The sequence below is a fragment of the Bison bison genome, unplaced genomic scaffold (assembly GCF_000754665.1).
Source record: "Bison bison bison isolate TAMUID 2011002044 unplaced genomic scaffold, Bison_UMD1.0 scf7180017864276, whole genome shotgun sequence".
Classification (NCBI taxonomy): Eukaryota; Metazoa; Chordata; class Mammalia; order Artiodactyla; family Bovidae; genus Bison; species Bison bison.
In genome coordinates, this window is record NW_011494848.1 from 1,262,317 (window position 1) to 1,276,637 (window position 14,321).

The following is a 14,321-nucleotide window of genomic DNA, read 5'->3' on the forward strand; positions in this document are numbered from 1 at the left end:
CAGACAGGCTTGGGAGTTATCTAGCCCTCTCCAGGGCCAGGAAGGTCCTGACGTGAGGGCATGACTGGCTCTGCTGGGGTCACAGAGGGCCCTGTCTTAGGGGGGGATGTATTTGATGTTGATAGAGGGGCCACTAAAAGTTCCATCCATTCAAATCACTCTACATTCTCAGATGGCACACAATTGGGACCTGAGCACTAAGCAACCTGCCAATAACCTCTGGCTTCTATGGCCACAAGCCCTTCTATCTGTTAGGCACAACTTTATGCAGAGTGACCTGGCTGCTCCTGCCATTCAGACCTGGAGTCTGTATCTCTAATCCTTTGAAACCAGACTGGCTGCTGCACAATAAAGAATTTGTCTGGTCTTTGTCTTGGGTTTCTGGCACTGAGCTTCTAAAACCCTTGGAATCTCTAGAGTGATAGGAATGTCTTTGTTATTCATAACCCCTTGGATCATACCTGAGTTCACACTAATGAGATGACTTAGGATGGGGGCTGGCCATATTATAAAGACAACCATGTGATCAGAGGATTGGGGTTTGAGCCAGCCTGACCTCTGGGGAGGCGAGAGGGGCTACAGATCAAGTTCAATCATGTAGCTAACGGTTCGATCAATCATGGCTATGCAATGAAACTCCAGTGCAAGTCCTGGCCACTGAGGCTCTGGTGAGCTACCTGGCTGGTGAACCCATCAGCTGTGCTGGGAGCATGTCACACATTCATTCCACAGTGAGAGGGCAAAGAGGCTCTAAGTTTCGAACCCTCCCAGCCCTCATTGTGCATCTTTTCATTTGGTTGGTCCTGATTTGCACCCTTTATAGTCAATTTGTAATCAGAAGTATAATGGTCTCCTGAGTTCTGAGTCATTCTAGCAAATTACTGAACCTGAGGGGATCGTGGCAGCTGTAGAATTTACTGCCATTAAAATAGCCCGGGAACCCCCCACTCGCAAGTACTGCCTAAAGTGAGGGCAGTCTTGTTGGGGACTCTGCTCTTGTGGGCTCAGGCTAATTCCAAGTGGCTAGCATCAGAACTGCACTGCAGTATTATACTGGCCTGTGACTTGCTTTGATCAACAGAAAATGCCGTTGCCTGAATTTCAGAACCTTGCTCTTGGAAGTCTAATGCCACCTTGCTGCAAAGAAGTCCAGGATGAAAAGGTAACATAAAGATGACAAGTCCTGCCAGCTGTCTATGAGTCCAGCTCCTAGATAACCTGCCAGCTGCAGGAATGTGCCCTAGCTAAACACCAGTAGAACCACCTAATCAACCCAAATAATTGTTAGAAATAATAAATTGTCATTGTTTGAAGTCAACAACTGTGTTGGCTTGTTAAGTGGCAATAATATAGCAATTGATATAATTTCTCACCCAGTTGTATCTGTGGGGAGAGGGTATACTGAGTTGTGACCCAAGGATGCAGGTTGCCTAACTGAATAATGGTACTTCTTACTATAAATAAGTAAGTGAATAAATAGATAAATATTAGTGTGTCAGTCTTCTTGAACTTGCTTAGTGAGCATCTACCCTGAGAAAAAAGACAGTTTTCTGTGCTGACAAAAATCAAGTGTCTAAGCCTGTGACACCAGGATCGGATCCCAGATGGCGGTGTGTTTGGCCAGGATCGCTCTAGCTTTGGGGTGGGGGCTCTTGTTAAGGAACCACTGGGCTTCATCTTAGTGGCAGCCTCAGTTCAATGCCAGCTTGATCACTTGAGGCAGGAATCATCCCCACTGAAGAAGAAGGAAGCTGGTCTGTGGCTTGTGTGAGGCCTGGGACCTGTCAGTTGAGTCCCCTGCTACATCTCCATAGGCCAGCATAGCGCCTGGCACGTGGTCGGGACTCAGGAAATCCGCATTCAGTGAATGGGCTTCCTCAGTGTTATATATGCAAATGCCTCTCATGGCTCCGTCAACTTATTTTTGTTTACTAAAACTAATGTTCTAATGCAAGGACAAATATATAAAGTAGGCATTTCCTACCTCTGAGGTTGAAAATCCAGGATAAGATGAGAACACGACCTCTGAAATATAAGAGAAAAGAATGGAGATTGGTGAGAGCGCTAACTGACCCCTAGGAGGCCAGGGTCTGCGTCTGCCACCCACTGTGTGCAGCAGAGTATCTCCCGCAGCGGGTGCTCCTTGGTCCTAAGCTTCAGTGCTAACTAGGAAGAGGAACCAGCTGTGACACGCATCGGGTAATACGCCCTTTGTGCTTGGAACAAAATTCAAACTCCTTGGCCAGGCTTTGGAGGTCCTGCCTGATCTCGCCTCTGCCTACTTCTCCAGTCTTATCTCATGCTACCCTGGCCCTCACTCACTATATATCAGCCACACTGATCTTCTTCCTGACTTTGTACTATGCAAGCTCTTGTAAGCCTCAGAACTACAGGGCAGTCAGTATTGGTCAGAAGGCAAACCAACTGTTTTAGAAGAGAAAAATGTATATAAAAGATATTCTGTTGGAGGATTTAAAAATACTATTTGTTATACTAGTAGAAATAGAATGCGTTAAGACAGTGAATTCAGGAGAGACAAGTGAGAAGGAGGCTGCAGAGTGATTTCATTCTTGAAATCATCAAAGAGGAGCCAATAAAGAGCTGAGTTCAACCTAATAAAGCAAAGCATCTGCTGGGTCTGGATCCTATGCAGGGACCACTCACCTTTGCCCTGACTAATGGGACCCCTTCCACATGTTAATGATATTATATTGAGAAGGTTACATTAAAATGAAATAAGCAATAATATGGGTGGAACACCATGTGGCAAGAACAACTCTGATGACAAGGGTCTGAAAGGAATCTGTTAAAGGTTTGTGCAAGGAAAAAAGTAGGAGTTAGCTAAAGGATGAGCCATGGTCATAAGTGTGGGTGCTAAGCAGTGATCTTCTGGGGAGAGACAGAGAGCCCCCACATCTAGGAAGATGAACTGAGGTACACTCTATCTGAACTCAGGCCTTGGCCCTTCCCACAGGTATAAGAAAGAACTCCAGAAACCAGAACCTGGATTCTAAGGTTCAGACTGGGAACCATTCAAGAGATGTACAGTCAGGCACTTCCTAATATTTGAGAAAAATTAGCACCATGAAAGAAAGTTATTAAATATAAAAGAAGAACCAGCATCTGAAAAAAGGAGAGGTCATTTAACCAAAAGAATAAAAACTTTAAATAGAATAATTAATGCCTTCTAAGGAATTCATGGCATCTGGTCCCATCACTTCATGGGAAATAGATGGGGAAACAGTGGAAACAGTGTCAGACTTTATTTTGGGGGGCTCCAAAATCACTGCAGATGGTGACTGCAGCCATGAAATTAAAAGACGCTTACTCCTTGGAAGAAAAGTTATAACCAACCTAGATCAGATCAGATCAGTCGCTCAGTTGTGTCCAACTCTTTGCGACATGAATCACAGCACGCCAGGCCTCCCTGTCCATCACCAACTCCCGGAGTTCACTCAGACTCATGTCCATTGAGTCAGTAATGCCATCCAGCCATCTCATCCTCTGTCATCCCCTTCTCCTCTTGCCCCCAATCCCTCCCAGCATCAGAGTGTTTTCCAATGAGTCAACTCTTCGCATCAGGTGGCCAAAGTACTGGAGTTTCAGCTTTAGCATCATTCCTTCCAAAGAAATCCCAGGGCTGATCTCCTTTAGAATGGACTGGTTGGATCTCCTTGCAGTCCAAGGGACTCTCAAGAGTCTTCTCCAACACCACAGTTCAAAAGCATCAATTCTTCGGTGCTCAGCCTTCTTCACAGTCCAACTCTCACATCCATACATGACCACAGGAAAAACCATGGCCATAGCATATTCAAAAGCAGAGACATTACTTTGCCAACAAATGTCCGTCTACTCAAGGCTATGGTTTTTCCAGTGGTCATGTATGGATGTGAGAGTTGGACTGTGAAGATAGCTGAGTGCCGAAGAATTGATGCTTTTGACTCTTGAGAGTCCTTTGGACTGCAAGGAGATCCAACCAGTCCATTTTGAAGGAGATCAGCCCTGGGATTTCTTTGGAAGGAATGATGGTAAGGCTGAAACTCCAGTACTTTGGCTACCTTGTGTGAAGAGTTGACTCACTGGAAAAGACCCTGATGCTGGGAGGGATTGGGGGCAAGAGGAGAAGGGGACGACAGAGGATGAGATGGCTGGATGGCATCACTGACTCGATGGACGTGAGTCTGAGTGAACTCCGGGAGTTGGTGATGGACAGGGAGGCCTGGTGTGCTGCGATTCATGGGGTTGCAAAGAGTGGGACACGACTGAGCAACTGAACTGAACTGAAGGAATTCAAAAGACTATTTCATTTTAAGACAAAATTAGGTCATTATGGAAGAGAAACTGTTACTAATTTTGTAATTTTAAAGTATCATAATCAAATAAAAGATTCAATAAATGTCTTGTATAGAAGAAAAGGTCCATCTGAGGAGCTAATTCATAAAACAGAGAATGGAATGAAGGATAATAAAAACTTTCCAAGATTAAGGAAACTATCTTGGAAAGAACAAAGTACCTAACAAAATAACAAAAAGAACCGCATACCCAGAAGCACCTTACTCAAATTTCCAAAGGAAAAAAGAGAAATATTATTCCAGGAAGTAAAAATAGGTTTCCTATAAAGGGATGGGAATCAGACTGGTATCAGACTTCTCATGGCAACAATGGATTTAGAAGGCAATCAAGTAATATCTTCAAAGTTCTCAGGAAAAATTATTTTAAGGCTACAGTTCTCTATTCAGTGAGCTAGCATTCAAGTATAATGACAAAACAAATGTAATTTGGGATATTTTATGGGCTGAGAAAAATCTATTATATGCAAACTCTCTTTGAAAGATATCAACTCAACAGCAAAATGAAAAGCAATACCGCATAGGAAACTATCTCTGTGACCATGAGAAAGGGAGATACTTAAACAAGAACCCAAAGGCATAAGCCATATGATAAAATTGTACCGGTTTGGTGTGATGGACTGAACTGTGTCGTCCCCCATCACCTCCCTAATTCATATGCTGAACTCCTAACCCCCTAGTACCTCAGAATGAGACTGTATTTGGAAACAGCATCTTTAAAAAAGTAACTGAGGTTAATAAGCTCATTAGGATAGACCCTAATTCAATATGAACGTTCTCCTTGTACGAAGAGAAGATTAGGACATAGACAATTCAGACAGAGAGATGACCAAATGAGGATACAGCAAGAAGGCAGTCTTCTATAAGCAAAGAGAGACTGAAAAAGAAACTAAATCTGCCAACACCTTGATCTTGGACTTCTAGCCTCCAGAACCATGAGAAAATAAATATCCGCGGTTTAAGCCAAACAGTGTGTGGTATGCGGGCAGTCTTAGCAAACTAATATACTTGGGTAAATCAAACTTAAGAATTTCTCTTCAAAATGTCATCTCTACCATCGCAGATGAAATAAACAGTCAAGTGATTACAAAATAAAAGAAGAAACTGAAAATATTAAAACTATCAAGGGATATGAAATAGCAATTCATAAAAGTTGAAAACTAAGTAAATGAAGAAATACTTAACATCACCAATATTTATAAAATAGAAATTAAAACAATGAAATATCACTTTATACCCACCAAAATAACAAAATTTAGAACAATTAAAAAGCTTGGAAATATCAAGTGCAGGCAAGGTTGTAAGGAAACAGGAGCTCTGATGTTCTTCAAGTATGAGTGTATATACCAGGGCCAGCATTCTGAAGAACAATCAGGTGGCACTTATTTAAACTATGTATGCATATACTCTGTGATCCAACAAACTCACCTCTAGGTAAATATTCCAGAAAAACTCTGGCCAGGGGTATATGCAAGAAACATACACAAGGTTAGGCGACGTAGGTGTCCATTAGCAAGGGAAGAGATGAATAAAGTGTGGTTAGAGCACAGTGTGGAATATTATGCATAGATAAAAGGAAGAACTGGATGGGCATATAGCAATAAGGAAAACCTTAAAAAGAGTGCTGAGTGGAAAAAAAAATTAAGTAACAGAATGGGCTCAACAGCATATTACCATTATGTAAACTAAAAACACATTACACACAAACTAATATATTTTATGAAGATATATCCATATATCCAGGAAAATATATTCAGCACAAAAACAGATGAAAATGGGAAATGGTAGGAGGAATTAAGAATGAAGGAGAAAAAATAGGGCAAGGGAAACTTTATAAAGATTAATGATTAAAGTGCTGGGCTTCTCTGGTGGTCCAGTGGTTAAGAATCCACCTTGCAACACAGGGGACACCAGTTCAATCCCTGGTCTGGGAGGATCCCACATGCCTGGAGCAACTAAGCCTGTGTGCCACAACTATTGAGCCTGCACTCTGCAACACGAGAAGCTACCACAATAAGAAGCCCACATACCACAACTAAAGAAGAGCCCATATGTAGCCATGAAGACCCAATCCCACTACTGGGCATGTACCCTGAGAAAACCATAACTGAAAAAGACACATATATCCCAATGTTCGGGTTTTCCAGTTGGCTCAGTGGTAAAGAATCTGTCTACCAGTGATTAAAGAATTGAACCAAAGGAGATGCAGGTTCGATCCCTGGGTTGGAAGATCCCCAGAAGAAGGAAATGTCAACCCACTCCTGTATGCTTTGCCTGGGAAATTCTATGGACAAAGAAGCCTGACAAGCTACAGTCCATGGGGTTGCAGAGAGTCAGATAAGACTTAGCGACTAAAACAAACATACACACTGCACTATTTACAATAGCCAGGACATAGAAGCAACCTACAGGTCCATCAACAGATGAATGGATAAAACAGTTGTAGTACATATATACAATGGAATATTACTCAGCCATAAAAAGGAACAAATTTGAGTCAGTTCTAGTGAGAGGTGGATGAACACAGAGCCTGTTACACAGAATAAAGTAAGTCAGAAAGAGAAAAACAATATCACATATTAACACACACACATATATATAAAATATAGAAAAACATTACTGATGAATCTATTTGCAGGGCAGGAATAGAGATGCAGACATACAGAATAGATGTGTTGACTCAAATCAATGTGATACATGAAGAAATGACAATAACCACAAGATCAGCTCAATAGATGCAGAAAAAGCATTTGATAAAATTCAACATTCATTCATGATAAAAAAAATAACTCTTGCCAAAGTGGGTACAGAGAGAACATATCTCAACATAATTAAAGCTATTTATGACAAACTACAGCCAACATCATACTCAACTTTGAAAAGCTGAAAGTTTTCAGCTAAAATCTAGAACAAGACAAGGACTCCCACTCTTACCACTTCTATTCAACATAGTATTGGAAGTCCTAGCCACAGCAATCAGACAAGAAAAAGAAATACAAGGTATCTAAACTGAAAGGGAAGAGGTAAAATTGTCATATATGCAGATAACATTATACTATATATATATAAAACCCTAAAGACTCCACACAAAACTACTAGAGTTGATAAATGAGTTCAGCAGGGTAGTAGGACACAAGATTAACATATAGCAGACTTCCTGGTGGCTCAGTGGTAAAAATTCCACCTGCCAATGCAGGAGACACAGGTTTGATCTTGATCTGGGAAGCTCCCATATGCCACAGAGCAACTAAGCCCATTCACCACAGCTATTGAGCCTGTGCTCTAGAGTCTGGGAGCCTCAACTATTGAGCCCGGGTGCTGCAACTACTGAAGCCTGAGCACCCTAGAGCCCATGTTCTGCAACAAGAGAAGTCACTGCAATGACAGCCTGTGCACCACAACCAGAGAATGGCCCCTGCTTGCCAAAACTAGAGAAAAGCTCACACAGCAATGAAGACCTAGCACAGCCATAAATAAATAAACTTTAAAAAACAATTAACATACAGAAACCACTTGTAGTTCTTTACACTAACAGAGAAATAGAGAAAGTAAAAAAAATTCCTTTTAAAATTGAAATCAAAAAGAATAAAATATTTAGGAATAAACCTGACCAAGGAGGTGAAAGACTTATATATTGAGAACTGTAAAACACTGATAAAGGAAATGAAAATGATTTAAAGAAATAGTAAGATATACCATAGATTGATCAGAAGAATTAATATTATTAAAATGGCTACACTATCCAAAGTAATCTACAGTTTAATGCAATCAATTTACCCGTGACATTTTTTACAGAACTAGAACATTCCTTTATTTCTCCAAAGAAGACATACAAATGGCCAACAGGCACATGAAAAGATGCTCAACATTGCTAATCATTGGACAAATGCAAATCAAAACTACAATGAAGTATCATCTCACATAGATCAGAAGGACCATCAACTAAAAGTCTACAAATAATAAATGTAGGAGCAGGTGTGGAGAAAAGGGAACCCTTGTACACTGCTAGTGGCAATGTAAATTGATGAAGCTACTATGGAAAACAGTATGGAGGTTGTTTAAAAAACTAAAAATAGAGTTACCATATGATTCAGCAACCCCATTCCTGGGCATATACCCAGAAAAGATGAAAACACTAATTTCAAAGAAAACATGTAACTCCACCATGTTCAGAGCAGCACTATATATGACAGCCACTACACAGAAGCAACCTAAGTATCAATCAATAGATGAATGGATAAAGAAGATGTGATACACATACAATGGAATATTACTCAGCCATATAAAAGAGTGAAATAATACCATTTGCAGCAACATGCATGGACCAAGAGATTATCACACTAAGTGAAGTCATACAGAGAAAGACAGATATCATATGATATCATTTATATGTAGAACTTAAAAAATAGTACAAATGAACTTATTTATGAAACAGAAAAACTCACACAGAAAACAAACTTATGGTTACCAAAGGGGAAGAAAGAGGAAGCATAATTAGGAGTATGGAATCAACAGATGCATACCACTATATATAAAATAGATAAACAACAAGGATTTACTGTATAGTACAGGGAACTATTTTCAAAATCTTGTAATAAATGACAGTGGAAAAGAATCGAAAAAATATAAACATATACATATAAATGTATAACTGAATCACTCAGCTGTATACCTCAAACTAAAAAGCTTCTGCACAGCAAAGGGAACCATGAACAAAATGAAAGTACAACCTAATGAAGGGGAGAAAATATTTTTAATTACTGTATCTGGACAAGGGACTCCTATCCAAAAAGTAATTTTTTAAAAACTCAAAACTCAATAGCAAAAAAATAATCAAAGAGGATATGAATGGATATCCTTCCAAAGAAGACATGCAAATGGACAAGCAACGAAGGACAAGCAAGCAGGCCCAGGATGGAGAAGAGAGGATGGAAGGAGCCTGAGTCCCTTGAGAATGCCAATGCACCCCAGAATTAACCATCACTAGAAAGCCTTACTTCTAGCCTCTTACTATTTGAGATAAAAAATTAAAAAAAATACACTTATAGCTGGGTTGTAAAAACATCTTGACTGACAGAACAGGTAGGAAGTTACTGAAATATTTTATGTGAGACCGTAATCTCCCCAGACCCAGCAGTTGAGAAGCAGGAGCTCCCCAGGGAGCCATAGACTTTCAGAATCAATTCTTAGAAGCTTATTCACACCATGGGTCAAGAGTCTCTTTAACAAGGGGTATCACTAACCTGTCCGGTCAACATCCTTTTTCATGGGCAGTATAGTATAATCCGGCTGGTCATCTGAGGCCTCATATATCCACGACTTGGACTGCAGCATGGATTGGGGCTGTTTCCGGGGACTCCCCCTGCCTCCAACCCAATCTCCAGACCCATCTCGGAGCTGAACCTGCTGTAGGTACGGGATCCGGAAAATCCTGTTTTGGTCCAGGCTTAACTTCTTCAGTCTTCAATTAAGGAAAGTGAATACAGAATCTCAGCAGTAATGATACCTCAGGGACATTTACCAAGCAACTTTAGGGAATGAACATGGAGTCAGTCTTAGACACTTACTCCTCCTCTGTGACCTTAAGCCAATGACACCCTCTCTGGGTCTCAATATCCCTACCTCTAAAATGGGGGTAGCATTTATTAACCTTTTGAGGTTCTTGTGAGGATTGACAAAATATGTAAATAATGTAGTGAACTTTGTGTACTACTCTGTGTACTGAACACAAAGTAGTGTTCAGTAAATGGCATTTGAACCCCAAGTAAAATTTCCAGAGATCTAAAACTTAATCATTTAAAGGCCAGCATTTCATTGCTTTAACCAAATATAGTCAGGCCTCCACAATTATGAGTTCTATGTTGGTTGAATCTCTGGATGTATAGAGGGCCATCTATAGATGGAGCTCAGAGTTTAACTTATCTGATTCTCACTCTTTTTTCTTTTATTCCATCTCCTCTCTTAGGGTTAGGATCCCGTTTCTGATAACATCTCATCCTAATCTCCTCTTTGCTGCTTCTAAACCAATCATGTGATCAGAAATATCTTTACCAATGCCCTGCTTTTTTGGCTCAAGCTAAAGCTCAGAGGGGAGATGACTTACCCATGCCCACACAGCTGAGATAAGTGGAGGAACTGGGATTTAAAGCCAGGCCTTTTGGCTTCTAGGCAGTACTCAAGGTGTGAGCAAGGATGGGGGTTACAGAGGGCCCTGCAGAGAGAGGCTTTTAGCTTTACCTCTTGAGCCCGGCCAGGCTGACAAAACAGTTGGGGTTGGAGAGTTTGTTGTCATCCAGCATCAGTGTCTCCAGCGCTGGGAACCTCAGGATGTACCTCTTGGTGGTCAGCGATGTGACAGACGCCTCCCTGTGTGCACAAAGACCTGCAGTCATGATCAAGCACACGGGACAAGCTCCATCATTCCCAGGAAGAAACAGAGGATAGGGAATCAATCAAGAGGCCTAACCAGGGGATTTCTCTCATGGTCTAGTGGTTACGACTCCAGCCTTCTGAAGCAAGGGGACATGGGTTCAATCCCTGGTCTGAAACCAAGATTTGAAACTTGGTTTCAGGATTTGAAACCAAGTCTGAAACTGTGTGGCGTAGCCCCCTCCCACCAAAAAAAAAGAAGCCTAACCACCTTGGAAATTTCTCTAGTGCCCAAGAATGGTTTCTGCAGACAGAGGTACCAGAAAGTGTAATCCCATCTCCAATGACCCCCTTCCCCAAACCCCACTCACACATCCAATCTTTCATTTGGAGAAAGGTTGCACATATCCACTAATGGACTCAGCGAGCCCAAGTTGGGGCAGGATGGAGAGGTATTAGTAATGTTCATGGAAGATACCAGGGTGGCAAAATTAGGGGAAACATTCTACAGGAAGAACACTGCACAATCTGGGGTCAGGGAAGACTCCCAAGTATGTTGTGTCACCCCAAGAACTGGTAACCACAGAAGCACTTGGAGATAGTGACCCTGGCAGAGGCCAAGTCGGGTAAGGTAAGACAGATGAAGGGCACCACTCCTGGCTGCACTGAGGCTCTCCTCTAAATGCCTTTGTAGAGTGCACACATCAGTATGGAACTGAGAAGCCTTTTCTTAAATTCAAATTCTGAGGATTTTCAGAAACACTTAAGAGTGGGATTTAACAGGCTGAGGTCCTGAATCACACACGTGGGGTAGGAAGTGGTGGTATTTAGGTACCACCATCAACATGACCTCATTTGTGTCACCATGTGGATGAGGCTTAGGTAATTATTTCTAAGCACATGAGAGATAGATGACTCACACTGTGTTTTCATGCCTCCCTCCAACCCCATCCTCTCTATACACAAAAACAAACACATAGGGATACCTGGTCACACGCACACATACACAAATGTGAATCACAGGCCTACAATAAGAGGACTGGAAAGTAGCCTTTCTTCTGAGCCTACTGCATTCCTGACACTGTGTTGTTTTACATCTGTCATCTCAGAGGAGCACTGGGAAGGACAGGTGTGATCTATCTCTTTTTCAGATGAAGAAATTCGAACTTAAGAGTCACTTGCCCAGAATCTCATAGTCAGCAAGTGCTAGAGCTCCAATTCGATTCCAAACTCCAGGCCCTTTCCACTACAGCGCCCACCTCGCACATCACATCTTCAAGCCCTATGTGAATTAAAGGGTGGGGAAGTGGAAGGGTAGCTGCTGGCTGGGTGAAAGAGAGGCTGAGAAAGGTAGACAGTGAGTTCAAGCCCAAAAGGACTGTTACCAGTTCACCTAAAGGCAGGAATATTTCAAAGGTGAATTTAAAGACAGCATACAGCCAGTTGTGCACTCATTCATTCATTCACACTCAAGAATTTTTTACACATATTTGTGGAGCCAGGTACAGGGAATACAAGGAGAAAAAGAGCACATTCTCCTCTCAAAGCTCTTATAGTCTCGTGGAGGAGACAGATGCTCAGCACACAGTGAGACCAATACTAGAGCAGAGGCAGACACAAAACTTGATGGGAGTCACCCACTCAGGCGGGGGGAGCCCAGGGAAGGCAATGCTTAAGCTAGACCATGAAGACAGAGAGGGAGAGAACTCCCTGCTGGTCCAGTGGTTAGGACTGCTGGCTTTCACTGCTGAGGGCCCGGGTTCAATCCCTAGTTGGGGAACTAAAATCCCACAAGCCATGAGGTGTGGCCAAAGGAAAAAAGGAGAGAGAATTTGCAATTTTCTTAAGAACTGTGAGCTAAGGAGAGGAACAGGAAGACAAATCATTGTTTTGTGGCTGCAGCTGTAGTATTTTTAGGAGCTCTGGCTGGTCATGTGCCTCAACATGGGGCTCAGAGAAACACAGGCACGCACCTGTGGACAAACGGGGTGAGTCACTGAGAGGAGCAGGCCTGAGAGCTGACAGACAGAACTTCCGGGGTGCTCCACAATGCTCAGGACTGATACTCAGCATGGTCCCAGGCCTGAGTGTTAGATGCCTCGTTGTTTTTACAGTAAATTCTTCCTTTTTTGTTACTCTAATAATGATGGATTTCTGTAGATTATAACCATGATAATTCTGACTAAAAGGAGGAAGGGGTCAGATACTGTTTCCAAAAGAGCCCTGGCAAGGTGAGGGGCAAGAGGCTTGAAATCCAAAGACCAGAGACACTCAACAGAGCATGAAGGAAGCCTTTAGCTCCTGGTATTTTTCAGGGTCACAGATCACTCTCTTCCTCTTCCTGATTCACACAGTGAATTTTTAATCTACCTGAAAGCAATTATAGGATGGTGCACAGAAGCTCTGTTGATCTATAGTTAATTGGCCAATCTTTATTTTACTCCAGTGAAATATGAAACAGCTAAGAAGTAAGACTTCAAAAAATTCCTCTTAAGCTCCATAATAAAAAAGCTAGCTCTGACCTGTCTCTTGTGAAAAGTCACACTACTTTGCCTTTTCAAAGTTCAGCTCCAATTATAACATAGAGGAGTTTCATTTTGTCTCTAAACACATGCCTTGAAATAGGGGGGCCATCAATATGTAGGTGAGGAAGACAAGATGCAAAGCTTCATAGGAAAGCATCAGACTCTCCCGCTGAGCCCTTCCCACAGCAGTTTTGGGAGAAGAGTTCTTTGAAGTGGCAGGAGTCCGTCAGTAATGAAGAAACCGAGATTTCCAGCTGTAGTGCTATTTTTATTATAGCTTCTCTTGGCAAAGGGAAGTGATACCATTTAAAATCTGGTAGCTTTAATGGAATTGTTTAGAAGGTAAGAGTCTGCCCTGGTGGCTGGGTTCCCATTCAGGAATGGGAATTCGAGTACCATATTGGAAAAAGCATGGGAGTGGGGATCAGGAGCCCTGGGCTCTGGTTCTGCTGTCACTGCTGCTTTGCTTGTTGTGTGGTTTCTAGATTCAAGCATCTCTGGGCCTAGTTGGTTGTGAGAGGTGAGGAAGAAAAAAATTCAGGCTGATGACCATGTTTCTAGCCTGGACAACTGCACAGCAGATGAAGAGCAGTGCCCATCAATGAGGCCAGAGGAGGAGGAGATGCTGGCATGGGCATGTGTCTGATGAGTTTGATACGATAAGTAGGATACATGGGTGTATAGTTCAGATGACAAAAGTGAAGTAGAGAAATAACGTAAGACTTGGGAAGGGATGAGAACACTAAGAAAGACTAAAGATCAAGAAAAACAGTGGGTTGAGAGTGGACGATGGGGGACCAAAATTTAAGAGATTAGCAGAAAAGGGGAATCGACAGAGCATACTGAGTGTGGACATATGTGTAGGAAGAAAATGACAATAATACTTGTCTGAAGCTGCATTGCTTTCAAAGCATAAATATTTCAGTTGATACTCTGATGTAAACAGGAGTATATTTATTCTCTCTTTCTTATATGTAAAGAAATAGGAAGTACAGGGTAGTAAAGACTTGTCTTACTTCATGTAATAAGACTTTCCACTGGAAACAACTAGAACAATGAATAAAGTATATATATATAT

At 41.9% G+C, this 14,321-nt stretch overlaps 1 protein-coding gene across 1 annotated transcript in view; it reads right to left on the bottom strand.

Annotated features, from left to right (window-relative positions):
* XRRA1 (X-ray radiation resistance associated 1) overlaps positions 1–14,321 on the bottom strand; it is a 68,002-nt gene that overhangs the window by 16,552 nt on the left and 37,129 nt on the right. Inside the window, exons 9-11 of the mRNA XM_010848868.1 lie at positions 10,587–10,715; positions 9,593–9,810; positions 1,985–2,025 (exon numbers count right to left, since the gene is read on the bottom strand). Of these exons, the coding sequence (XP_010847170.1) occupies positions 1,985–2,025; positions 9,593–9,810; positions 10,587–10,715 (388 nt within the window). The remainder of the gene's footprint in view (positions 1–1,984; positions 2,026–9,592; positions 9,811–10,586; positions 10,716–14,321) is intronic.